Source organism: Brachyistius frenatus, unplaced genomic scaffold, assembly GCF_029030835.1.
Source record: "Brachyistius frenatus isolate BFR_SWC_R1_liver_20210118 unplaced genomic scaffold, ASM2903083v1 Contig_189, whole genome shotgun sequence".
NCBI classification, from domain to species: domain Eukaryota; kingdom Metazoa; phylum Chordata; class Actinopteri; family Embiotocidae; genus Brachyistius; species Brachyistius frenatus.
The window spans coordinates 615,511-643,305 of NW_027210788.1; the positions used below are offsets into that span (position 1 = coordinate 615,511).

Here is a 27,795-nt window from a genome sequence, read left to right on the forward strand (position 1 = left end):
GGGGAGGTGGGGGGTGGAGTAAGAAAAGGGAAAAAAGAGGAAGTGAGTCATACACGTGGGGGGGAGGGGAGGGGAGGGGGGACACTCTCTAAACCACAAGTGAGATGTGATAAAGTGATAATGTGACCTGGCTGATGCTGGAAGGAGGACGGCTGAAACACTAAAACTACCGAAGGTCACAAATCTTCTGATGAAATCCTTTAACCTCATATTTAAGGTCGGGGGTCGGAGGTCAGAGGTCGAGGGATCAGAGGCAGTCAAAAAGATGCATATTTACACTGTTGTTGTTGTCAAGCGTGTGCAGTGTTTATAATACTGGTAAGTTATCTTTTTTGTTTTTGTATTCCTCAGTCTCATTGCCAAACCATGTTTTTATCTAAAGAGCTGGAAAAAAGAAAAAGAAAGATGAAACTAAAAGTTTTGTTTTTAAAAGTTTCCAGTCAGATATGCAGTCGTTGTGAACAGCTTTCTATCAACACTCTTTCATGTCTTTATTTTTATTTTTCTGAACTATGCTTTTATTCAAAAAAAGCCTTTTTACTGTTCTCTCGATTGTACAACAAAAAACAAACATCCTCATGAGCTTGAATGTGACGACCGGTTCCAACCACTATGCAGCAGATTTAACCTTATTAAAGGTGCTCGGCATCATGGTTCATTCATCGTTTTTATTTTATTTTCAGGGCTTCACGCGTTTCTTTTTGTTTGTTTGTTTGTTTTACGTGTGACTTGTTTGGTCAATAATATGCATTCGTACGTCTGCGTTGAGTTCGTGTTGTTACTGATGAGAAATATTTACCTTCCTGAACACCAAGTGGAGTCCCTTTTTACATGTTGTGTTTCCGTTATGAATAAACCCGTGTAGGGGAAATGTTTGAACTGTAACGCAGCCGGCTGTCGACCTGCATATGAACCAACCACAACCGTTGGAGGAGTTTTTGTACTTTTATATCCAGTCTGTGGATTTGAGTTGCTTTCTATGCAAAAGGTCCTTTTCTAAAAATCGCTGCAGTCTCAAACTATTTATTAATAGAATATTGTGTTAACAAGTAATTTAATGTCATACCCTATTGACAAATCACTAATGGTATATTAATGTACCGTCACGGCAGTTATTTTATTCACTTTTATAGTTATGTTTTGAAATGGAGGGCAGAATGTCCAGATACTGTGTATTTTGTTTTTAAGAAAACAATATTTGTTTACCTGTACTGATGTTTTTAATAAAATGGGAAAAGAAAATTCTGCTTTAATGGTCAAATCGTTGTGTTTTAGTTGCACCACTCAGGACTGAGTGTTGTATAGAAAGCAATGTAAGGTGTAAAATACAGGTAGTTTGGAGATAATATGGATTTATTACCATAATAAAAGCTTCAGTGAGATTCTTAATAGAAGAATGAAGGATTTTGGGGTTTTAAGGTAAAAGATCCAAGATGTTGTCTGCGCACACAACAGTGTCATCCTCAAACATAAAAAAATATATCTTTAGGCACGCAAATTTAAGATTACCATAAAATCTTCGCAAACTTACTGCAGGCAAAGATAACGAGAAAAATGAGGATGTCAGGTTAAGTTCTTCTTTTATTTCTGATTGTCTAAAGTAAATACATGTCAACGTTACAAAACTACAACACACACACACACACTGATAATTTATTTTACATTCATTCAACAACAATTGTAATGTTCAGATCCGTTTTGCCATTAAAGTGCATTTCAAGTGTTCATTGGCCAGAAATGGACGTTTTAAAATACGCAGACGCAGAGGAGGCTGTTTGACATTTGGTTTGCCGTCAAAATGAGTCGTAACCTCAAATCATTATTTAATTTTTTTCACTCCCTCTATTCAAACCCTTTCTAAGCCTATTTTGTTGTTGTTTTGAAGGTGTCAACATTATAGCATGTTGCACTACATACAGCTCGACACCAGGGGGCAGCACCATAAAGCAGGAGCGCCGTCGTCCTGAGGCAAACTGCTCCTCACTGGAGGTCTCTGTACTTTTCCAATACTAAATAAGGCAACTTCCTTTCACAGGGGAACTCTGATTAAACTCGGTTAAAGGCCGTATTGTTTGAAATGCTTAGTGAAGACATTAAAACTGGTGCAAAAGTGAGTAAAGGCTGATCCTCGCTATAAACATGGCTAGACAAGTTTGGTCAATAGTCTGGAGGCGTTTCGCCGAGAACGTGCGAACGTAAAAACTAAAAAAAAAACCAGGCAGTTAATGGTGTAAAAGATTTAGTTGCAGCACAATTACAATATTTGTTAGTCCCAAACTAGCAAACCAAAAACCCTGTGGCACAAAAAGCAAACGTGACAAGAATACAGACAAAACAAAAAGTGGTCTGAAAGTAACCAACCATGTATTGAAAAGTTTTTAGCTCGGGCCCTTCACGAGGCTGTAAACACACCACGGCTCCACCGGTGTTGAAGAGGAACGAGAACATCGGAGCCTTTTAGCCCGGGCAGTTTGGTGATCCTCCCCAGAAAGGCTAGATCGTAATTCTTCATTAAGCTCTCTGAATGTTTTGAACGAGTTGAGGAGGGAAACGGAACAAATTAAGGCAAGAATTTTAGATTCAGCGCACCAGCCCAGGAGTTTCATCGCTGGTTCAGGACAGAGGTAGACCTTCCTTCTGTTCTCTGCCTACCGACAGCTCAGCCTTTGTTGATGGTGTTGTACGACGGCTGCGATGCCGGCTCCAGGGGCTCGCTGGCAGCTTTCCCCGTCTGGTTGTCCTCCAGGATGGGCTCCCTGTCCTCCTCCGGGTCGGACTCCTCGCAGCGCGGCAGCTGAAGGAAGCCGGTCAGGCCGTGCAGGTCGGACATCTTGTGGAAGGTGCGCAGTAGGAGGTACATCATCATCAGGCCCAGAAACAGGTAAGCTGGAGGGAAAGCAGAGGTCATTTATTCAATAAAACGTTGTGGTCATCTATTTTCTTTTTGTTGCAAAAGAGAATTATTACCTGAAGCGCTGCATGAATCGAGGAAAAAAAAATTAAAGACGGATTCTCCTCAAATAGAAAATGACGTCACAACCGTTCGGTAAATGAAACGTGCCTCTGACGTTGGAGGTCTAATTTTACTTGAGAAATAATATCCCTTGTAAATGGTTACCTTATTATGATAATCATAAAGAGACAGATGAGTAGGAAGCTTCTTTGTCCATTAGGAACAGTCGCCTCCATTCAGGACAGCCTAAGACTGCACAAAGATCTCCAAATGTAAGCAGTAATACACTTAAACAGAATCCAAGAAGCGTTGCTTTTCCTCCTGTCACATGTATGCATTAAAACCAGCCCACGTACACATCGAGTTCAGGCCCTGGACAATAAGTCTCTCGCAGTACAAGTAAGCCAGCGCTTAAAAAAAAAAGAAGCCCTCAAAATATTCACTCGCAGTGGAAAAAGCCCTGAAACAGCAGTTTTGGTGTCTTTTTTTTTTACATTGCATAACTTCTGATATCATGTTGTGAAAAATGAGATGTTGGACTTCCACTTGGCTCCTCTGGTAATAAATACGTTGTGTTATGGACAACCTTTTTAAGAATATATACACAACATTTACCAGTTCAGGCTGCTGTTACTGTTGTGCAGTAAATTCTCAGGGAAAAAAAACAAACAAAAAAAACCAGTACTTTGACCAAAAACATTTATAGAAATGTTTTGCCGACACGTCACATCATCCGGCTGCAATCAGTCACTCATCATCCTCTGAACCTGTCGGGGATCTCTGGATTAATCAGAGACGAGGAAGCAGTGTGAACTCTCGGGCCTCCTTCCAAACTGAAGTCAAGGAATTAGCCGTGGACAAGACAGAGAAACACGCAGCTACTTTTAGCAATGTCCAAGTGGGTCTCTCCAACCACCAAATCAAACATGACATCCTCCTAAATTGGGATGAAAGAGTAGATCAACAGAAAGATGCTTTTGGAACCAAGTCTCGTTGTAAAGCCAAAGAAATCCAGTAAAAAGTATTTCAGGAGGGAATTTTCTTGTTTGTTTTTTTTGCTCAACTTGTTGCAGGGTACGTTTTCTCCCTCCTGAATACGGGAGAGCTCATTAAGCCCAATAATTGTTTTTCAGATATTCAACTGTCGAGACCACAGAGACACAAAAACAACAGCCGGGCTACATTTAGACAAAAAGCTCATTCCAGGCCTGATTCAATTACCGAGAAAACACAGCAGCTGAAAAACAAGAGCACAACTATGAAAATAACCTCCATCATGTGACTGAGTCAAACTCGAGAACAAACCCCAGGATCCAAATGTGAGTGTTGTATGAAGAGACGCATTCATGTACAACATGCAAATCACATACTGGAAATTCACCCACATGGTTTCTACACTCGTCATCTATATTTGTTTTAATCCTGTTGAGCCAGCTGCAGGTGCGATATAATCCCACAAAACTTGGGTTTCTCATCTCTCAGTTTTTCAAAGCATTCGGGTTCATTTTAAAACCATCGGAGCAGCCTCCAACCAATCGGACATCACATTTAGTAACAAACACTTGACTTCAACTTCATCCCACTGAGCCACCACAAGTTAGAGGATTACATCCTGAACATGTACTAAATTTCACGGTAATCCATGAAATGACTTTTTTTTTTTAAATTTTTTTTACTCAATGTAATCCAGAGTAGGAGCGATCTTCTGGGAACATGTGCAAAATGTCCTAGCAGTCCATCCACTAGTTTGAAGCTACACCGATTAGTCAGTAAAAAACTGGTTCCAGCTTCTCATATTTACTGCTTTTCTTCGTCACACATCACTCTGAAAGGAGAATCTTTTTCAAATGATGTTTAGTCTCAGCCCGGCTGAGCTGCGTCTGTCTGGACCAAAGTGTTGAACTGCGTAGCTGACATGGGGTCATCCAAAGCGCTGCGCCACTAAAGCATGGCTAAAAACTATTCAACAAAAGCAGTTCAAGGTCTAGTTACTTTGAAATTTCAGTCACTGTCCGATTCGGTCCAGTCAGGCTGCTGACTCTCTACCTTTTTAAAAAGCTTTATTGAAAAAAAAAAAAAAGAAGAAAAAAAAACTCGATCAAAAGAGGCTCTCGACACCTTTTTTTTTATTTCCGTTTAATGAAATCCGGCTCGACCTAAAGATGACGAGAAAGAACTGGAGATTCCAGAGAGCTCGCTGAGGAGTCAAGGAGCGGTTTCATTTATGAGGCAGCGACCTCTCAGCAGAGGAAAGAGAAGCCGTGAGAGGTGCTATTTCTCACATCGGAGGTGAGAATAAAGGCGCCATGCGCCGCTGCAAAGATCATCTTCTCGCCTCGGAGCAGCAAGACAAAAATCAATCCTGCTGGAAGTGAGTTTTTAATACCCTTCCTGTATATTCTCTGATCTCACTGCATGCCTCCTTTTGGTGTTTCTTGACAGGACACGATGTCTTTCCTGTCATGACGCTGAATTAACACCTTGACAGAAGACGTTAAAACGCGTGTGAATGATTTCATGATGAGGATTATGAGATGCCGTTTGCACTGTTAAAATTTTATATTTGAATCAACATTATTTCTATAAAAGCAAGTAGCTTCTGCCTCGTCATGTTTATAAAGATGTTTCTTTTCATAATATTTTCTCTAATGACTGTTAAGACCTTTTGTTATTTTCATGTATGAAAGTTAATGTTGCACCAAGTAGGAAATGTTTATTGCTTTGTTTAAATCTTATTTTAGGGCACAGACAGTAGTGTTAAGGAACAGTTTGTTTTGGTTCAGATCAGGTTGGCTCCTGCATGTTTGATTACCTGCAGATTTAAACTTCCCCACAGCGTTTTCTTGTAAACAAACAAGGTTCACATTCAGCGTTATCCACCACAACACATAGTAAGAGGGTAAACAAAAGTCAAGACTATATTTTCTTCAAGTATTACCAAACAAACATTGATCATATTCATGCTTACTTGTACGCACACACACACACGGTAGAGCAAATATGCCCAAAGCGTGGCCGCCGAGAGGAGCCGCGGATCAACCGAACGACGCGGCGATCAAAAGATGATCCGCTGTAACACATCTGCTCGGCAAACATGAACGTCTCCGTGTCCTGGACCATGATGAGGCCGCACCTCCTTATCAAACACACGCTACATATCAGCAGCTTCAATGGAGAAGTGTGTGAGACGGGCTCTGAGGCCGTAGAGTCACGCAGACTTAACTTTGGACGCTCGTCGGAGACAAATCCGACAAGACAAAGACTAAAATGATCATTTCAGTGAAGCAGAAAATGTTCAGTTTGAAAATAAAACGTGACACTTGTTTGATTTGAAAGAAACAGGCGGCAGTTTTTGGAAATAGGTTTCAAGTTCATGCAATGAAAAAAAAAAAAAAAGATATATTCAGCAAGTATTTGATATATTTAGACATTTCTTACCGTTCCAGTCTCAGAGTGAAACTTCAAACACGACTTTAACAATGCAGATGTTCTGGGCTTCAGTCTTATGTTACTACTTCTACATATCATGATATAGTTTGGCTGCACTAGCGTTGGATGACTGGACAAATGCATTTGTGATCTACGAGGGACACGACAACATTCACTCACCCATGACAGCCAGCTGATACAGCTGCCTGTTCTTCTGCCCAGACTGTGTCCCCGGCACGAAGTCGCCCAGTCCGATGGTGCACAGAGAGATGAAACAGAAGTAGATGCCGTCCAAGAACGACCAGGACCCCTCCAGCACGCTGAACACGGCCGCCGGCACCAAAAAGAAGCACAGCACCACCAGAACCAGCAGCAGCACCAAGTGCACAACGGTGGCCCAGCGGGGCGCCATGCCCGAACGCTGCAGGAGGCCGATGGGGACGATGACCAGAGGGTACATGAGCCTCTGGACGGAGGCGGTGAGCACCAGCATGGTGAAGGGAACTCCTATCAGGGCGTAGAAGATGGAGAAAGCTTTTCCCGTGTCGGACAGAGGGGTGGTGTGACCGTAACCTGGAGACACAAGAGGAGGACGGATGATCAGAGGAGGAGGGACACGGTGGAGTCAAACAGGAGACAACAGAAAATACAGAGGAGACACCAAAAAAAATAAAATAACTACAACTTCCTGCATTTTTATATCATTTTATAAAAATCATTACAAAACTCTGACAGGAGTGAAGCTACTGGAACGGAAATGTGCTTCTGACTCGTCCAGATCTCCACTCAGGGATTTGCAGTGTAACCACACCATAAAATACAATGAAAACAGTACGGCCATGTTAGAGACACATTACCACAAACACATCCGACATTAAACTGCCCCTGGATCAGTCCTGACCACAGTCACGGCTGCCTGCTAAAAAGAATCCACAAAAATAGAATATTTATGCGAAAAGCGTCTTCAACATAATCTGATGTGCAAATAATGAAACGGCGGCGGGGTTTAAGAATTAAAATCCTCAGAAATGGAATTCAGAAAGCCGGCTGCTTTCAAGGCAATCTGTCGTTACGGCATGTGATCACAACACAGGCTGCTACACAAACCGCCTGGGAACACACACACACACACACACACACACACACACACACACACACACACACACACACACACACACACACACTGCAGTTCGTACAGGGACTCTACACTGCTGTGCTCAGCACGCCTGTTTCTAACAGCATCAACAGCACTTTTCACAAAGTTACAGTTCTTTGGGAATTATGTTGAATTATGACATCGTGTATTTCTGTGCATTAAGAGAATTAAAAGAAGCCAGACGCCAGCTCGATGCACAGCTTCCTATAGGTGCATTATTAGACTGTAACGCAGCGTCTGTCATTTCGGTGTCACAAAGTAGACATCGTCTCGTCCCAGTATGTTGACGTTTTGGTATTACTGGCTAGATTCGGTTAATGTGATTAAATGATGCTGCCTGATGGTCGTCCGAGACGGATATTAAAGGAGATCAGTACAAAGGTTTTCTTTGTCGAAAATCAGTCTGTGGGTTTTTTCATTATTATCATCCGTAATGACAGAGAGAGAAACACAAAGGGAAACAAACAGAGAGAGATGTGACTCTGGAATCACATGATTAAAAAGTGCCCGACTACAAAAACGTGGAATCACTGAAGAAAGTTGTTCTCGACAGTGACCGAACATCCATCCGTGTTACGAACCGGATCCCAACGCTGGGTTGGACGTTGAGACGCGCGTCTCCCGAGATAGAAAAAGGCTTTTTATTGTGTAATAAGTCGAGATCGTGAAAACATGCGGATATTTCCCCGAGCCTGAACATTCGTATCTGTTCCAGCACCGAAGACATGATGTCAGGATGATGACACCATTTCACATGAATTAAAGTGGAGCCTTCAGGGGTTTGACAGAGTTCAGTGGGAGTCCTCTGTCAAAAGTAGCACCGCTTCAGCTCAACGACAGCGAGAGTGGATGTACAACGAGGTTACTGTGAAGACAGACAGAAGACAGACTGACAGACAGACAGACAGACAGACAGACAGACACCTTCTTTCAGCTTTGAACTGATTTTCCACTTATTTCTAATATTGTACCAACAGACTACTTTCCCTTTTAATTCTCACTAATTAACAGCCTTTACGCTTGAGACAAAGTGATCACGTCATGTTTTTGTCTCTTGTTTGTACACTAGTGAAGTTCCACTTTGACCCTTAATGAGATAAGAGTTGAATCCAACTTTCCACTCGGAGGCTCATTTAAAGGAAAGTAATCGGTTTCGATACAGATACTGTAAACTTAGAGAAGACGTATATTCTATTTTTCCTGGACGGGCGCGGTGATGGGATTTTCTGCTGATCTTTTCCCCCGTGTGGAGATCATTTTCCTCACATGTCCTTAAAGCACCCAGAGAGTGAACCGTACCGCCTTAAAGGTCTCTGCACCGGGAACAATGTCCTTCGAGCAGCTTTGTGTTTTGTTTTTGTCTCGTGGATGCACACGAGCACACCAGAAGAACGCCAGCAGAAGAACATGGCTAAAAAGCAAAAGCAGTTTCTAAAAGGCATTAAATATGTTCCTTAGGTTCCCATTACACTGATGAAAATGACTCCAGCTGGCAGTAACTTAATGCAACAGAAAGGGTTTTGTACTGTTTTTCCCATCTGACACCAAAGAACTAATTCAAAGTGAACAAACAAAAACACTCGTAGCATCACTTAGCAATCAGCACTCATCGGTGCATTCAATCAGTGCTCTGCTCAGTTGTTACTGACAAATATTACAAAGCACAAGATCCAAGTTTTACTCACAGAAGAACTTTAGTCCCTGAACATAACTGCTGATGTCGAGGCCTGAAGAAAAATCCTTAATTGAACAGGTGATGACAAAGAAGAACCAGGACAGACATGTTACACATTCCTTCCTGATCGGCCCAGTGAACTTTCACATTCTGGTTTTGCAGAACTATGACGGTTCCACTCCAACGTGTTCCTTTTTGTGAGGAGGAACTGTTATCAAAGAGACTTTAGGTGCGCTCACTTCCCGTTTTAGATAAATAGATAGATACTTTATTAATCCCTCAGAGGGAAATTCTTATGTTACAGCAGCGTAAAAAAAAATGCACATTCTATACAATAAAATAAGATAAATAATAATAACAATAATAAATAAACAGTGCAATGAATTAGAATAGAACGACATACAACACACAACAAACCGGTGGTCTGTTCACAACCTGAGAGCCTCACATGAAGCACACTGCAGACTAACCTATGAAAACATTTCAGGAAGAGACACAAGAGGAAAACACACACAGTGCTGTGAAAGAAATCCAGGCATCGCATCCAGCAAACAAACTGCGTTTGAACACAAAGGTCACTTCTGTTCTGCTTAAAGCGTGAATTTGCATTTCCCCAGTGCTCATGTGACCGTGATCTACAGCAGCATGCCTGTAAATGTGACTTTTCACAGCAGTTTGCCAAGAAGGAAACGGCAGCATGTAATTAAAAGCTTCCCTGTGTGACGTTACTACGACGATGATGATGATGATGATGATGATGAGGCAGTTTAGTAGTAAAGTTGTGCGAGTCGCTAACGTCATAAACGCTTCTTGAACACTTTAAAGTCTTTCCGGTTTCCGAATGCTGACAATCAAAATAACACACAGCTGAAGACGACCACGAGGTCCAGCTCACATGAACCTCTTCAGACGGTATCCGGCCCTCTTGTTCTTCCAAGTTCCCTCCTAAAGCTGAAATCTTTAAAACTACAGATAAATAAACAGTATTTCTCATGCTAAGTTTTGCTTTCCATTCTGAGGGATTTTTTTTTTAAAATTATTATTATTTCCGAGGACGTCCTTAACACGAGGGACAAACAATCCTTATCGTTGCCTATTCTTTAGATCTTCTTCCTAACTTCCAACATTTCAGATTCACAGCTGCGTCTCAAGTCTGTAGTTCTGGTGCTGATGAGCAAAAGGAACTTAGTCCAGAGGTGTGACATCATCTCTCAGCCGAGGTGTTAAAACCCGGCTAACTACAGGGTGCAGCTATATAACGAGAGAGAGACTGTTTTTCTGGGTTTTCCCCTTCCTGCCATCGTTACAGGTCACATTTCAAACCTGCGCTGGTCGGCCTTTATCGAACCACATCAACATCCTGTTCAAACAGGAACTCTATCAATAACCGGTACCACATTTCACAGTGACTTTTAAGATTACAGATGTAACCACGGATGCTTTTTTTTTTGTTTTTGTCATAACATCAAGTCAATATCTAGACCAGCTAGACCGGAAATTCTGCCATGAGGATGTGAATTGGTGCCTCTGAAGCAGCAGCTGCTCTGTGGATGTACTGCTGCTCCACTGGGAGACTCCCACTAATCAATCTGGGTAATTGAATGAGGCAGTGCTTTGTTTTAAGATGGCAAACTTTCTCAGCATATTTACACCAACAGGAGGAGTTTATTTTCAGTTCAGAATATGTGTGTGTGTGTGTGTGGGGGGGGGGGGGGACTTGTACTATGGAAGAAACCCCCCAAAAAATGTAAACGCCAAATCAGACAAAAACACATTAATTTTGAAAAATAAACTCTTCATCTTATGACAAATTAAATCACATCCAGGAGAAGAATAAAAAATTGTTTTTTTTAAAATCCCTTAAAGAAATGACCTGCATTTCAATTTAAGAAATACACCTCTAACAAGGGGTTAAAAAGAAATACATCTTTAAGACCTAGGATATCCTGACTGCACTGTAAATAAACTTCTGTAGAAGTTGGATCTTACAGTTCCCATTATGCAACTTACAGCCTCCATGACCAAATCGCTCTACTTTGTGAGCTTGTGTGGTATTTGTTGTCTGTGTGGCCCTCAGGGACAGAAACCTCTGATGTAAAGAGCCCCGCGGTCTACCTCGACTTCCTGGACCATCCAGGTCGAGTTATCACCACTGCAGGTGTTCAGACCAAACAGTTCAAAGTGGGAGACCCTGGAAGGTTCTGGGGAACTCCAAAACTTAAAATGACGTCCCGTTTCTCTCTTCAGATGAACAACCTTCTCTCACAATGTCTCACGAAAAGGAGCTTGTCCTACAGATATGAGGATTTGTTTCTCAGATGAAACGACTGCTCCGTGATGAGTCCTCCGAGGTGTCAGTTTGTTCCGACGTTACGCGCAGAGCTCCACAGCTGCAGCTCGTCTGCAGCATCCGGAACACGTGGCAAAGTCACACCACAACCAACACTTACGTGACATATGGATGTGTGGCCATGAACAGCGCTGGGACCCGTTGTAATGTTTAGATTTTAGATAAAAGTCTGAACAACAACAACAAACAAAGAGTCCTGCTGGTGTTTTTCTTTATTCAATTATGTCCTGAGTTTCCGACTACATGTGGCCTCATACTGTTACGTTTTTACACCGATTTCAACGTCAGCTTTGAGTTCCCTTTGTTTTGTTTTGTTTCTTTTCTGGCTGTGCGTAATGCTCCAAAAACGCCACTAAGTGACTTTTATGTTTTTGCCCAAAACTTTTCTTTGTACGTTTTGCGTGAACTCACCGACGGTGGTGACCAGAGTGTTGGCGAAGAACATGGAGGATGCCAGGTCCCAGTTTGACGTAAAAGAAGAGTTCCTGAGGACGGAGACGCCGTACTTGTTGGCCGTCAGCACTTGGACCAGAAAGCGTTCGAGGGACGCGGCGTTGACGCAGCTCTGGTTCAGAAAGTCCTGTTTGAGGACTTCCATGTCGTGTCGCAGCTTGTCCTCCACCGGCCGCTCGATGCTGGAGAACACCAGGGCTCCGAACAGCAGGTAGATGACATAAAAGAGCACGAAGCCTGTAAGCAGCAGCCACGACTTGCCTACAGAATCCATGTCTTCTTCTGGTTCTGGACAAACATCAGCTGAACTGCTGGCCGAAGCTTCCTCCCTCTCTCCCTCCCTCTCTCCCTCTCTCCCTCTCTCTGCTTCTCCAGCAGCCAAGTTTTCTTTCTCTTCCACTCTGAGGGAACTTTTTTTTTTTTTTTGGGTGGGGGGGGGGGGGGGGGGCTGTCCGAATTGAAGTTGAATCCCTCCTTTGACGTTGGATCCTCCTCCCACATGAGACGCAGGAGGGTGTGTCCAGCTCCGAGCCCGGGTCGGAATCACCCTTCTGTGTTGGCACGAAGAGCACATCATTTAATCACGGTGGACTTTTCTCTGTCATTTTACTTTAATACAACCAAAAGAACCTTTTTTTTTTTTTTTTTTTTAAAGAAATAATAATTTTTTTTTTTTTTAAATAGTCGTTTGACAAACATTAGCACTGTTTTGAAATCATTGTGTGGTTCATGCTCCTTTTTTAAGTATCAGTTTGACTTATCTGGATTTATATTATTATTCATATTTCCATTGAACTATAAGACGTGTTCTTATTTTCTTTGACGTCCACAGCTGCTCTTTTATAGTAGATCTTCTTTCTGTGTCGTATTATAGTTCCTGAGAGTTACTTATCTCTACAGTGCATCTGTTCTCTCTCTCTCTCTCTGTGTGTGTGTGTGTGTGTGTGTGTGTGTGTGTGTGTGTGTGTGTGTGTGTGTGTGTGTGTGTGTGTGTGTGTGTGTGTGTGTGTGTGTGTGTGTGCGCAGAGTGCATTGTCTCCATATGTTGCTGTATGCTGTGACTCAGTTGTGTCTGGTTCATCTCCATCACTGCACGCTATTTAGACCGGTAGAAAGTGGAACATGTGGGCTGCAGTCAGATGCTGTCTGGCTCTGCGCATCCTGAACACGACTACATAAAAGCTGCTAAATCATTTGACTATTTTTGGACTCGTTCAATGGTGTTTTTGTGAGTTGAATGTCTGCTGAAGTTTTTACTGTCCCTGAGCTTCAAACTGAACCCTGGTCTGGATTAGTGAACCGCTCTCTCCTCAATGATCGCCGAACTGCTTCACCACGGCCGTCACGCTGCTCAGAAAAATGAAAAGGTTTTTAGCATGAAGACCGAACTGTGGCAAAATTGGAATGGAAATAGTCAAATTTATGAATGTTAGTTATGAAGCATGAGCTACGGGCAGCTCCACATTAAAGTGTAAGGGCAAGACTTTCAGATCAACTTTATCTGTTGTTCTGGGTTTCTATTCCGGTTCCTTTAGTTTGAAACTTCCATAACCTAGTGTGTAGTATTACGTAGTGTATGACGCACCGCCCTCCACCTTGAGCAAGTCTCTTTATTCAGAGCAGGAGCTACGGCTGCACATCGCTTCTAAATATTCTACATACAGAGAACATATTCTCCCACGAGGATCAGTCAGGAATAATGAGACGGTCCTTGTTTGCTATTTTTCTGAGAGTTACATGAAGGCTGGAAATGCACCTTGGTGCAAAGATAACAAGATCTCAAAGGCCCATTTCACTGCAGACGTCCTGTCTTGCCACAGCAGGTGTGTTAATGACTCAAGAGGAGCTCCTGCTTCAGCGCATACAGGTTCACCGTCCCGGCTTACAGGCACAATGAATGAGAACTGAGCCACCAGTAATTCCACCTGTGCTTTCCCTAATGAGACAAGGCTGCCATTGAAAAGGTCTGTCCAAGGTTCCCGACGCTCGAGAGGTATTAATCTCCTAATCTGATTCCCGGCAAGAGAGTGAAGAGTTCCCAAAAATGTTGGACTACTCCTTTAAATACGGTTAAATTTGAGTTCACAGGCTGCTCAGATGTAAATTCCTGCACTGTCGGGCTGTAACCCGGTGCACGTTTGCCAAGCACAAGAAAACCCCCCCGATCCTGCTCTGTTTCTCCAGGAAGTAATCGCTGTCTTGTTTGTGTGGTGTTTGTGCAGAAGGCCGGCTGACTCATGTGAGGTCAGGCCGCTCTGCTGCCCGTAGACCTGTTTTCTACCGCGCAGTACAAAGCTCTGCTATCACGGTGCAGCAGGCAGCTGCTCTGACTCAGCAAATAAAAGTGCTCAACTCTCTCCGGACCACAGAAGTGCCTCACCGATCTCACAGGGGAAAACATGTCGGTGGCACTTCATACAGCAAATCAGGCTCATGTTGGCTTTTTATCATTTTATAATGTCAACCAGTCGAAGTCTTCAGCCTTCGGATGTAGTGCAACTTATTGAGAAATAGCAGAGACCCACCGCATACATCTATTTACAGAAGGAAGTGTGGTACTGTACCTGGTTTCAGTATGACTCATAGCAGCTTAAACTAAACTCGCTGTCTGCACAAACGTGTATGAATGATGACACGTAAACAGACGTCTCGGTATGTTGCGTGTTGTTTTAATACTCAAGACCTCTCGGTTAAAGATATCTCGCTGTGTTTGTTTGCTTCTGTGTTATAACAGTCAGGCTGTCGTGGTGTTCTGCCTACAGGCCGAAGACTTGTGACCAGCATAATACTTTCATCTTTTTAGAAAGATGTTTTTGTGCCACATTTCATACAAGATTTGTCCAGTTCAGTAAATATTAAGCATGTTTCCTGATGTTCTGTTTTATTTTACAATGATTTTTTTTTTTTTTACTAATTCTTTTTGCAGTAAGTGCCTCTTAAATGCATTTTCCTTTTCACATGTAATGTAGGTGGTGCCACAGAGTTTTAGGCTAAACACTACAGGATTTAAATTCTGTTAAAAAAATAATAAAATCCAGGTAATGTTTACCACTAGTATTTTAGCATGCTAGCATTAATTAGCACTAAACACATAATCCCTGAGTCTGGCGTCACCACAATGATTGTAATTCTTCCTGACGAGCTACTTCATCAGGAGATATTTCACTGGATAAAAAAAAAACTGAAAACATTTGGCAAGAAATCAAAGAAAAATGTTGTAAAAATCAGAGATGATCAAATTCCTTGTTTTCAGCCCCTGGGCACCATTAATATCTCATTTCAAGGCAATGCATCAAATAGACACGTCAACCACATCGTCAACCATGAGGGAATCATCGATGTCATGGGATTCATGAAAGTCTGTTTACTTTTCTTCTCAGCAAAGGACTGACCGACTTGTAGAGGCGTGATGTGAATGCTTCTTTTCTTTTAGTAAACCTGAAAACACCATTTTTGTAAAGTGAAAAAGTTTGATGATAATTTGGGTGATGCTAAAGGTTGAGTTCAGATTCCAGAGGCAAAGAAGGAGAAGTTTGAATGTCTAGCTTGGACAAAATATTCCCATGAAATCATAAGACCTCAGCTAAATCACGTTAGGTCCGGCCCCTCCCGTCCATTTTATTACAGCATGGTCTGTTCATTTCACAAAATATTTATAAAAGACAAGAAATGAGATTTCTTAATGTTCAGGAGTCGGCCTCGAACAGCTTGTCTCGTGGTGTTTTTAGCCTGTCTTGCTTGTCAGTTGGTGGTTATCTCCGTTGCAAATGAGCACGTCACATCCTTGTGAATGTCAGGAGGAAGCCAACACGCAGTATCATTTTATTACATCAGCTGACGAGGCGACAACTCCGTCTTCCTCATCAGATCAGATCAGAAAATATTCATCTTTTTCAGGAATTTGAAGTTTGTACAAATGGCAGACACACACGTTTCTGAACTTCATCACAAATGACTGAGTTGACCAGTGAAATATACATAACGGCAAATAAACCTTCGGAGGTGATAGTAAGTAACAGCATGTCAAAATTAAAAAAAGAATAAAAAAAAAAAAAAAGAAGCAGTGCATCATTGCGATAATGTGAACAATATTCTCATAAAATATTGTTTTGATTGGCAGCTAGATTCAAGTTTTGCCCGTGAAGTGGACTCACCTACAGAACAAGTGTTGAGCAAAAAAAACAAGTGGACTGAAAGAGAGTCGGACGGGAAGCCAGACAGAAGATCACAGAGGAGAAAGAAAAAATACAAAAATAAATAAAAGAGCGAAAGACCTCGTGCTATTGTTCGAGTCCACTTCAGTGTGTTTGAGAAACGAGACAAACATTTCTTACTGAATGAATGCGTCTGCTTCACTTCTGTAACCTTGTAAACGTGGACGCTTTCACTGGTGTTGCTGCTGGCACTAAAACTGGAAGACAAACTCCTTCCTCTGAGGAACCAAAAAAACAAAACCTTTTTTTTTTAAATTTTTTTTTTGAAGAAGCGCCTCTTGTCGCCGGCTCCTCTGCAGCAAATACACAACGAACGCACATGCACCACTGTGAGATGGAGACCTGTGACATGATGTTTGAATAAAGATTAGCAGATGTTACGAAGGGTCGCGCCACCGTGTGGACAGACGGAAACGCCTCTTCTTCTCTCACTGGAGCTTCTGGAGGTTATCGGGACGGGAAATATAACTTCAGATGTTTTGGGGGAAAAGTCCTGCTGTACATACCGGCTGCTGATTTGAGTGATCGATGAAGCCGAACAGAAATCATTTTGTTATTTTCTGCCATTTCTGTGCGACAAGAACCCAACAGCCGTTTTTCGCAAAAAAAGTACACGAGAAGAGAAAAAGAAGTCGGAGGAAACGTGCTAGTTCGCTTAACAGAGTTCAGATGTTCAAACAAGCCGTAACTACAAAAAGGAGGCGATGTTACTTTGTACTAAGTAAGATTATTCCCGGCTCAGGCAAATATTTCTGTTGAAGTAAAACTTGAATGTTCCCAGATGTGAATAGAAGAGGAGGGAGACTTTACTCGTCCTTCGGCACGGTGGCGAGAACCTCGTAACTGCAGGTCGTCGTGCTCCGAACGATCTCCGACGACGTGGTTTTCTAGGGTTGATGAGGAAACTCAAAATGGGAGGTTGGTGGTGGTGGACATGTGAGGATGAAAACACTCCACCAGTACACATCACCAGAAACACCACCGAAGCGGGTCGCTCCATTTTCCACGGGTCGCGTCTTCTTCGTCGGCTCGGGCGTTTAATAACCGGAGAGTGTGCAAAGAGTCGAAAGGTCGATCGAGTGTTCGACAAGCAGAAAGTGCACGTGTCGTGAATCGGCGTCTTCAGAAACCGGCGGTCCGGAGATGAAGCCGCGCAGCTACTCCACGATGTTTCTGTTGTAGTCGTACGACAGCCGTCGCTTGGCGGCGGCGTTCTGAGCGTGCTGATTGGCCGAGGGGAGGCCGGGGGAGAGCCGGCGGTTGGCTGCCCAGAGAGCGGGTCGGATTTCCTGCAAAAGGAAAACAACCACGATGTGATGTTGGACGGCTGAAATCAGCGACGTGACTCACTGTAGTTTACTAAAGACGAGTGGATTATAGTCAGTCAACAACAAATCTGGTTATTAATTCATGTTTAATTATCTATCAAGCAAAAATGTAAAAATCCTTTATTCTACGTGAGAATGTACCACCTGACTCAGGTTTCTATCATCGAGTCAAAGAATTTAGTATTTTTGAAGACTTGGAAGAAAAGAAACGAACCGACATCTGAAATTCTATTGACTTTATCCAGAACATTAATTATAAACCTTTATTTCATAGCATATTTAGTGGCAAGTTAATTCAACGGTCGTGATTTATCAGTTCATTTACTTACAGTGCAACATGCAGCATTTCATGACCAGTAAATCAAGATTACATGAAGATAAACTTTAATTAAAAAAACACCGTTGTTGTTTTTTTACTATTTGTCTCATGGGGCTTCAACTATAAGACATTAAAAATAATAATAAAAAAAGAGTAGTTACCACCTCAATCTTGGTGCTATAATTGTGTAATTACTCACATTATAGGGCTGCTCCAGGTGTAAAGTCTTCAGCAGCAGGTCACGAGACACACCATTGGCTCTCTTGTATCTCTGGCCAATCATTTTGTTCAAGTCATGGAAAGTGTCCAACACCCTGCTGGGTCAAACACAGACAATCACTTTCTTTTAAATTCACGATTAGATATTGTGCATAAAACCACGCCATCATATTTTCTTCATCATATCTCCACCAACTTAAGATGTAGTGACAGATTTACAGATTAATGTTTCAAAGCAGGATAGCTGAAACTTAAAAGGTCTGTGCGGACTTCATCTGTTCATCAACTGCTCATTTATGTTAATAAAACTGATATATATATATACATACATGAATATATATATACAAATGTCCATATTTCAACAATTCAAATTGGTTGAACTGTAAGTTGCATTAAACACATAAACTTTATTCCTCTTTAACGTGATTATTAATCACAATAGTTCAACTTGCAGTTCACCACATTAACCACTTGGTGGCCACAATTTTTAACATTTACACATAAACTCGGCAAAACCACTTTGATTTCAACACAAGAAATTACAATAACACATCAAATGATATTTCTCATAACGTCCTGGGTCTCCATCAGCAGAAACAAGAAGCGGAAATGTAAAATTTTTGCATTTTAAATATTGAATTTGACTTTGCAGGAGGGAGAAAGATACTGAAAACTCCCAAAACAAACCTCAATGGAGAAAGTGAAAGATGCACGTGGCTGCACACTGATAACTCACTACTGGTCCTGAAAGATTAAAGCAACATTTATTTAAATCGGAAATCAATCTGGTGGTTTATTTAATAAGAGGCTATAAAATACAGATACGTGGAAGATTTTAGACCAACACAACACGAGTCAAGTTCTTAAAATGAGAGTAAGTCCATATAAGAAAAGTGTTTATGTTTAGGAAACAAAGATTACAAAAACTTTGGTGAATTTATACGATAAAACTTTATCGTGAGTTTACGTTCAAATTCATTTTCCCTCGCGGGCCAGCGCAGGACGCGGTTAGCAGCCGGACAGCGTATCATCAGAGGAGCAAATATAAAAACGCATGATAAGAATGAGGTGTCGGTGTTAGTACGGAAAGGATCGCTTGAAATATAAAAGCAGCAGCTTTCGCCTTCACTTTTTTCAGTCTGTAAAAAAAGCCACTTTGCTTTCTGCTATTCTATTGCAAGTAAATGTTACGTTTGATTTGGTCTCTTCTCTTATTTAAAAAGTGTCGATGCAATTTATTAGAGACCAAAAAAACCCCACATCTAATTCAGTTTATTACTGAGTGACAGACACTGTTTCACTGTTTCACTGTTTTCTTGACTGGATTCATATATGTATATATACTTTGATATCATTGTTTGGCTGCTCGGCTGCTGCCACGCTGTCTTCATGCCACGTTAAGATTAACGGGAAGTATGAGTGTCGGACAGGAAAGTATTCTCCAGTCTTAAAACTGATTACGGGCGGTTCGTGCAGGGTCTCCCTGCGACCCGACGAGGAATGCGTCGCCACGCAGTAAATCCTGCAGCACATCGATTTGTGAAATGAACAAACACACGGCGGGCTGAGTCGTGACGCTGGACATACCCCTGCTCGTGGCTGGCTCCGGCCCTGAGGAGCTGGGTCAGGGTGGGAACTGAATTGAGGTCGCGGGGGTCAGCTGAGGACGAGCCGGGCAGCGAGGGGAAGGCGTCGGAGAAGACGGCCGCCTGCAGGAGAGACAAACACCATTTAAACTGCGACCGCAACGCCACACAAACCACGTTTTTCTTCTCTCGACTATTTCAACGTCAGACTTTTAAGGTAAGTGCAGATATATAAAATACAGAAAGACTTTTTTTTTACTACTCGAGCGCTCGATAGGAAAAACAGGCAAAGCTCATTTTTCATCTGCATCTTTGCAGCGTTGCTTCCCGTCCACCGGGAGACTCTCCCTGCAGCGGCTGCTGCCTTTTTCTTTTTTTCTTCTTCTTCATTTATTTTGTTTCATTTTTAGAGCTTCGACTGGTCTAATGCGAGTCGTACAGTCCTACCAAATACTGATTCATTTGAAGTCTAAAAATGTAGTGCCCCCATCCTGCAGGGCTGTGTCGGGACTAGCCGTGTTTCCATGGTAACGCCGCAAGGGGACAACATGCCTCATAAACACGTCTGCCAACGAGGTTTATAAATTTTTTTTGGTCACAGACGTGTGCACTCCAGACTGGATTAAAATCACTGACCAACGTAGGAGACACCGAAATAAATCCTGCTGGACGGGAGACGTCCAAAAAACTGATGTGGAGATTCAAGCGTAAACACGGTTTGTCAAATTAGTGCACATGTTTTATTGATCTTTATCAATCAGTTGGCGCAGACTTCCCCAGGAATATTTTTGTCTCTTCCGTGTCGTCCACAGGAGACTGAACTTCTCATATATCATCAGCGGTCGATGAAACAGGAAGTGTAACCGGGTGTTACGTTCACAGAGTCTCACCGAGTGAGACAGGAAGTCAATGCTGATGACTGAAATGAACCAATCAGAAAGGGACTCTCAGAGAAACGCCCGCGATGGCCACTTTAGTTTTTACACAACAAACAGGACGATGTGATGAAAAGCCATCCCGATGGTCCAACTGTACCAGATTGTGATTGGTCGAGAGCCTGTCTCTCCTCTCCTCCACGGCGCCGGTTGGCCACCACTGCTCCGCGGCGTCTCCACCTTCATCCGACGAATCCTGAGGGAAGGCTGTCCAGGTGTCGTCTGATTGGTGGAACGAGCTGTCCGTCCAGCCTGGCGCGCAGTGGGTCGACTCACTGGGGATGGCGTGGTCTCCAAGTGCTGTTTTCAGAGACACACACACACACACACACACACACACACACACACGATTAGTGTACAGTTTGTACTGTACATGTCCCCGAGGTGTCGTGCTGTGAATAGTCGTCATGTCTCATGCAGACTTCGCCCTCAATCAAACCAGCTGAACATCTGAGACAGATGACTAACGAAGGGGAATAACATTAACACGTATCTAGTAGCATTTATTATTCTCTATTATGAAGCCCCTGCCATTCGACATTAGTTTAATTATTAGAGCATTACGAGATGTCTCCTACAGTGAAAGAAGTGAAATTTAAACGATCACCTCCATGAACACTTTCCTGCTGCTTCAAAGTTACAGTCTGATGTTCCCCGACAACATCCGAGTGTTGGTGAAGCTTTTGCTTTTTCCCTTTTGTTTTGTTTTTTCCAGCGGCACCGAGTGACAATTTGTCTTTTAATATTCTGTTAATCCCGTCGCTGTGAATGTGTCCCGCTGTTGCTTAAGAGTTGCCCGCTGCCGTTCGCGTTCGTGACCTCGACTTGAAATCACACTGCGACATCTCACTGCAAGGAAAGGTTTGGGGAATATTTGCATGTCCCTTTGATTCCTTCTGCCTCGACACCGTTATGTGTTACTCTCCGTTGCATATCGTATCTGTCAGACACTTCACTTGTCTTTGTCTTTTGTGTGTGTGTGTGTGTGTGTGTGTGTGTGTGTGTGTGTGTGTGTGTGTGTGTGTGTGTGTGTTGTTTCTCGTTCACCCGCTGCCCTACAACCCGAGGTTAGCGGGAGCTTAACGTCCTCAGCCCCCGCTCGCCTCCTCCCCCTCACTTAACCCAACTGTGAATGATTAATACCACGGAGGGATCTGCAAGGAATCCAGGTCAGGACAGACGAGAATCTCATTTCCACCGTGCGGGTAAAGTGGCGCTTAGCAAGGCGAGAAACAACTCCACCGATTTATCACAAAGATTAAAGGCGATATTGGTCAACCGAGTTTTAGATTTCATCCAGTTACGTTCTGGTCCGGACTCGCCGACACTACTAATGATAAACTGTATCGTTCTATTCATAAATGTCTTCGAGGTGCCGGATTTAAAAGTCCATGAAGTCAGCAAAAACATTCACTTCATACCAAGGATGAACTGATAAGATGTTGGTGGTCAAAGGTCAAAGGTCATGTTCGCTGTCCACCAAATTTCAGGAATGCCTGGAGTGAATTTTGTGTCAAACTTATCGAAAACTCTTCGCTACGCTTCAGCAATGAAACGATTCAACGTTGGTTGTCAAAGCTTGAAGGTCAAGGTCACGGCGACCTCGCATCTTTCCCGTTCTTGCGAATGTGATTTCACAGCAAACGCCTGAAGGGACCTTCTTCAAATTTGCCACAACCGGACGCAGTGATGCTGCTGGTTTTATGGTGACGTAGGGATGTTTTAAAAGCCTGTCAAGATGTATTAGTACGATGAAGTCCATGGCTGCCGTGGTGCATTTGAAAATGAACTAAACTGTTCAGAACAAGTGTGGTTTAAAGGGGACATACGGTTACACGAATAACAAAAAGTATATCTGCCTCCACCTCGATACAGCGAAGACAGATTAAATGTTATTTGGGATGTTCTCGGCACTGAAATACGACAAAACGTTTCATTTGAAATACTTTTCCGTTGTTCTTATCTGCAGTGATGGGAATGTCTCTCGAGCTCAGCTAAAAAAACCAGAACAGACTAATCTGCATGAACAGACAAGTGGAAAAGGATTCATATCTGTAATGTGGGTGAAGCAACTCTTTTGGAAGTTGAGGAGTTAAAACTTGCAAAAAAAAAAAAAACGCTGGAATGTTCCTTTAATTGATGCCAATTCACACACGGGACGCTCTGTCGATGTGGGCCGACCACCGAGTGCATTCGTCCCGACAGATGAATCATCAGCAACACTCAGAAGTTACAGAAATGTTTCTGAGCAGAAGAAAACGCAGACATCGACGCTGTGTAAACCTCGGCTTAGCCTCTCATGACCCCGACGTGGAGACGGCTTAAAGTGACTTACTGTAGGTGATTAGCTAAACAGAGCAGAATGAGGGACCCTAATGGCTGATTAGCAACGGCCGGGAGAGAAAAACAAAAAGGCCCCCGGACCTCACGTACCTGTGTGAGTCTGCATCGGGACGGTGTCGGGTTTATACGAGCCCTCATATTGTCAGATTATTAATTCAGTCATTCATTTGCAATTCTTGCTCAGAGCACTGTGGCCGAGTCTCGCGTCATTATTAATGACTGTAGTGTGGTTCAACATACGGCTCCCCCGAATCCCACAAACCCTCCTTCCCGACTGATGGGGGTCCCGACTGAAGCAGTTTTGTTTCGGTTCTTTCAGATGAGTTTTGGACCTTGTTTTCCTCGTGCGCACTAATAAGGACGTCATATTTTTGATGACAGATCTGATTAAATCAGAGTTTCTGAGCCAGACGTAAATTCACCGCAGGAGAACATTCATTCCTGAAACTGCACAAAAGGTTAAAACTGCACTAATACCCCGAGTCCGTGCTGCCATTCATATTTCAGCGCGACACAGAAAAGCTCCGATACTCTTGCGTCTCCGAATCACTACGTTTCTGACGTCCCTAAAAGCCTCCGAAGCCTTTTGGTGTCGGCCCGGTCGATGTTAACCGAGATCCTCCGGTTACAAACCTACGAAACAGAAAGACGAACGCTCTGAAGATCTCAAAGCGGCGAGAGAGAAGCTAGAAGAGGAAGAAACGCAGAAGGACAAACTGACGACCAAGACACTCACCGACAGCGTCTCCGCTCCCACAAGGCACTGAGGCAGACATGGTGAAACCCTCGCTCCAGGCCGGCTCTCCCTCCGCCTGCATGAAGACGCCAAACTCATCTTCCTCCTCCTCCTCCTCCTCTTCCTCCTCCTCCTTCTCCTTCCTCCCTTCCTCAGTGGCCACGGTGGAACCCCTCTCCTCCTCACCCTGCTGCTCCGGCTCTCTCCCGTTCCTCCTTTTCCCCTCGTGGCCTCCTTGACCGGCTGCTGCGGGCGCTCTAACCACCCGCTCCTCCCCCGCCTTCAGACGGGGCAGGCCGGTTGCCATGGATCCCAGGGGGGGCAGAGGAGGGGAAGGATTAGCCGGGGAGAGCGCGAGAGAGGTGGGGGGATCAGCGACGTCGGTGCCGGTCTCTCCATCACGGGTGACGCCGGTTTGTTCGGAGGCGTCTTCATCCTCTTTCTTCCACCCGTCTGCAGACTCCTGGTTCACTCCTCTCTCCTCCTGTCCGGTCTCACCTGGACCGCCGTCCAGCTGGTTGCAGGTGCAGCGTTCAGGATGGAGTCTCCCCTCGACACCGTCCCCCTCCGACTCCAGCTCATCGCTCTGCTCCGACTCGGTCGTCCTGCCGTTTTCTGTTACGATCCCCCGGGAGGGATCTCTCCGTCCGAGAGGCGAAGATAAAACTTCTTTCTCCTCCAGCTGACTGTTGTCCTCCTCATTGTTGGAGAAGAACTGACTTTTTGGGGGTTTGTTCAGCCTCTCATTCACAGTGTTTTTCTTTTCAGCCACAAAGTTTTGTTCCTGGAGCTCTAACCCGTAAACATCCGGTTCTCCTCTGCCCGAGAAGCCGGGCTCTGCCTCTTCCTCTTCCTCTTGTTGATTCCCTTCAAGGTGGTTCTGGCTGTTGTCCTGCTCAGGCTCACGCTCACCGTCGCTAATGCTGCCCTCTGCAGGAAGGGAGGACTCGTTAGGTCTGGTGAGGAGGACTGCAGCGCTGAAGACTGAGACATCGTCACGGCAGCCGGATCCGAGCGTGGACCCGGCGGGGTTCTGGTCGACGCTCCCCTCCTCCTCTTTAACGTCCACGCGCTGCGTCTCTGACTCTTCATCTGCTTCAACCTGATCAGAAACTCCGTTTCCATCAGCTGCTACTTCTTCACAGCTGTCGACCTCTCGTTTCCCGTCCTTAACATCCGTGTCACGTCTCGTTTCGAAGACGTCCGCCACCGGCGCAGAACGGCCGTGAATGAAACGATGGTCTCCGCGCTGTGATTTCATTACCTCGGTGTACGTGTCATCTTTCTCCGAGAAGTCGTCCTCGCTGCGGGAAGTTTTCAGCTGCTCGTTGCTCTCGGCCATTTCCTCTCCGTGACTCCGGCCTGATTCCAGGTCAGGGTTTGACGCGGAGCTCGGCGGGCCTCCCTTCTCCTCCTTCCTCATTCCCTTCGCCTCCCCGTTCAGTCCGATCGGGACGCCTCTTCTCGGACTTTCACCTCCCTCTCGCTCATCTTGGCTGTCCCCCCTCTTTGCTCTCCTTCCACACTGCGTGCAGCTCTTAGGAGAAACATGGTGGCAGCATCGAGCTCTCCTGCCGTCCTGCAGCGGACTGGGAAGCTGTTTATTGTTCGGGCCTGCTTTGTCTCGCTCTTCCTGCCTTTCATCCGCAGTGTTTTCCCCGGCAGCAGCATCCTCCCTGCTCCTTTGCTGCCCGTCTCTGCTGACGGCTGTTTTGTCCCGGCCTGCTGCGTTACCGGACTTCCTCCACCTCCGGCCCGACCGCACTCTGACCCGGTTTGCTCCGGTCTGCGCAGACGGAGTCGGCCCATTGTCTCTCCTCCCCGCCGGAGCGTCGCCGCCTCCTCCCGTCTTCCCTCTCAGCCATCCTCCGACCATACTGGAAGCCGCGCCGGTCGTCACACTAGAAGTGGGCTTCGCTGTGGAGTACAAGCAGCTCCCCTTCTCGGTTCGGAGGAAGAGACATTGGGTCTGCGTCTTCCCGCTGCCCTCGGAGGTCTTCAGAGTGGCGACCGTTACCAGAGCTCCGATGCCAGCCTGCCGGTTATCCAGCCCCAGGGGGAGCCCGTACCCCGTGCGACCCCACTCTCCGCTCAGGTACACGTCGGCGGGCCTGGGGCAGGATGCCGAACTCCCGCGTCCCGCAGGAGGAGCCGCGGGGGCTTGTCCTCCTCCCAGCCGGCTCCCGGCTTTGCCCCGGTTCTTGGAACACAGGGCCCAGGCTCGGAGGCCCCGAATCAGCGGCAGGTCTCCCAGGCCCAGCTCCAGTCGGCTGGGGAAGGGCAGAGAGGCTCTGGAGCACTTCTGCAGCATCTCCCGGGTGGAGCCGGACATGTTCAGGCAGGGGTAGTTGTTGTTGTTATTCTGCTGGAGCATGGTACTGGATGTTGGCCTCATCTATGTTTTATTGGTTTGTCCTTGCTTATCCTTTATTAAAATGCAGCCTGTCAAGTTGAGTTGAAATCTCATTTGTGAGAGGGAACGCTGCCACTATAAGAGTGTATCGTTGATTCAGAGCCTGACAGCTCAAAAGGTAAAAAGATCATAGTTGAGAGAAAAACCACAGGGCATAATGAATTAGATGAAATACTCTCAAGAATTTCTCATTAATTCTGACAAGCGCGACTGCAGAAAATGTTTTGTCTGCAGAGCTGTCTCTCTTGCTCATCTCCTTTCTTCACAGTTCATTCGGACTATGTTTGAGTTTTTTGGGGAACAATAAAAAAAAAAATCATTAAAAATAGACTCAGTTGTTTCCTTTTATCGCTCCTTAACTTCGAGAGTCTCCTGACGAAGACGAGGAAACAGCCAGGTCAGACGTGCAGCTGTCAGCGCTGATGGGAGAGAGGGTAATGAGAAGTTTGTTTTCTTCCACGCTGATGCTCAGCGATGATGTCTTCAGAGCTTCGCTGCCCTCCCTGTCCACCGGCCTCTCGTCACAAAGGACTGACTCAGCTGTCACAAAACAACCTGCAGGGGAATGGGACAAAACAAGGACATTAAAGACTCACAGTTGGGGCAGAAAAAAAAGAGATGTGTACAAAAGAATACTCATAAAAACACAGAAGTAAGGCTCATTATTATGATTAGATAGTAAAAATCATGCCCAGCGAGACACAATCCAGTCCTTTCTTTTTGATTTATACGATTACTTAGAAAGCCTTTACAGTTGGGGCCGATCTAATGAAAAAATATTTATATTTAATTTATTATAGAGAAGTGATTTGGTTTCACTTTCAGCTCACTGGATTACAGCTATCCTGTTCATGGGGGTGTGAATGCTGTCAAGGGTCATCCATTAAAAGCCAAGTGGCCTTATTTTTCTTTTATATAAAAATGTGCAGTCACACATTGTGCACCACGTGCCAATTAGATTAGTTGTTGCATCAGCCACACAGAATAAACCAAAAAAGAAGAAGCAGGTGACCACAGACACATCAATCCTCTCCTGAAGGATTTTACACACACAGAGGCTCAATAAACCGCAACACCAGCGACGGAAACAGGTTTGGAAACAGGTTTGAAACAGGTTTGGAAACAGGTTTGGACCACGTATGTCACCTCAGCCTCCTCAGACCAGCCGGATGTGCACCGCTAGGATGAAGATGAGCCACAGAGAAACCACACAGTGTTCCAGCAAAAAAAAACCAAAAAAATGTCCAGCCAACATGTCGTGGAAGATGCGCGTTTATTGTATTCTCACCTTCCGTCGATGCCTCCGTGTCTCAGGTCCTTTGACTTAATGTCTCTGCTTCCTCTCCTGTTTACAGACGAAGCGGATTGTTCTCCCTCCTCTCGGGCTCCGGAGCATCCTGAAGTAGGATCAGCACCAGCACATCCCTCCAAGTCGGCCTGCACCACTGACGCTACGAATCAGTCCAACACGCATCCGGTCCTGTCCCAGCCACTAAATCAGAGCCCGCAGCGCGCGACACGGTGGATCTTCGTGTCTCTCCGTCTCCCAGACTCGTCTTGGCCATTGCGCATCATCTCACCCGCCGCGGCTCGTCGTCGCTGCTGCGTCGTCGTCGCATCTTACCGCAGTAGCCTCCGGTGTGCGCGGCGAGCAAAAGGATGACGGAGAGCTAATTTGACTTGCAG

At 44.6% G+C, this 27,795-nt stretch overlaps 2 protein-coding genes across 3 annotated transcripts; both read right to left on the minus strand.

Moving 5' to 3' along the window:
- Positions 1-1,569: 1,569 nt before the first annotated feature.
- kcnk6 (potassium channel, subfamily K, member 6) lies at positions 1,570-12,423 on the minus strand. The gene is made up of 3 exons (XM_069718321.1): positions 11,975-12,423; positions 6,563-6,955; positions 1,570-2,886 (listed from the first exon to the last, which is right to left on the minus strand). The coding sequence occupies exons 1-3, from the start codon at positions 12,288-12,290 to the stop codon at positions 2,660-2,662; spliced, it is 936 nt and encodes a 311-aa protein (XP_069574422.1). The 5' UTR covers positions 12,291-12,423; the 3' UTR covers positions 1,570-2,659.
- A 3,386-nt stretch (positions 12,424-15,809) lies between these two features.
- LOC138632577 (retinitis pigmentosa 1-like 1 protein) lies at positions 15,810-27,792 on the minus strand. 2 transcript variants are annotated; one of them, XM_069718254.1, is made up of 6 exons: positions 27,398-27,792; positions 23,697-26,664; positions 20,718-20,917; positions 19,684-19,805; positions 18,077-18,191; positions 15,810-17,519 (listed from the first exon to the last, which is right to left on the minus strand). In XM_069718254.1, the coding sequence occupies exons 2-6, from the start codon at positions 26,089-26,091 to the stop codon at positions 17,388-17,390; spliced, it is 2,964 nt and encodes a 987-aa protein (XP_069574355.1). In that variant the 5' UTR covers positions 26,092-26,664; positions 27,398-27,792; the 3' UTR covers positions 15,810-17,387. The 2 variants fall into 2 exon arrangements, with proteins under 2 accessions (XP_069574355.1, XP_069574354.1); XM_069718253.1 differs by having other exon boundaries at positions 18,077-18,194.
- Positions 27,793-27,795: the final 3 nt, after the last annotated feature.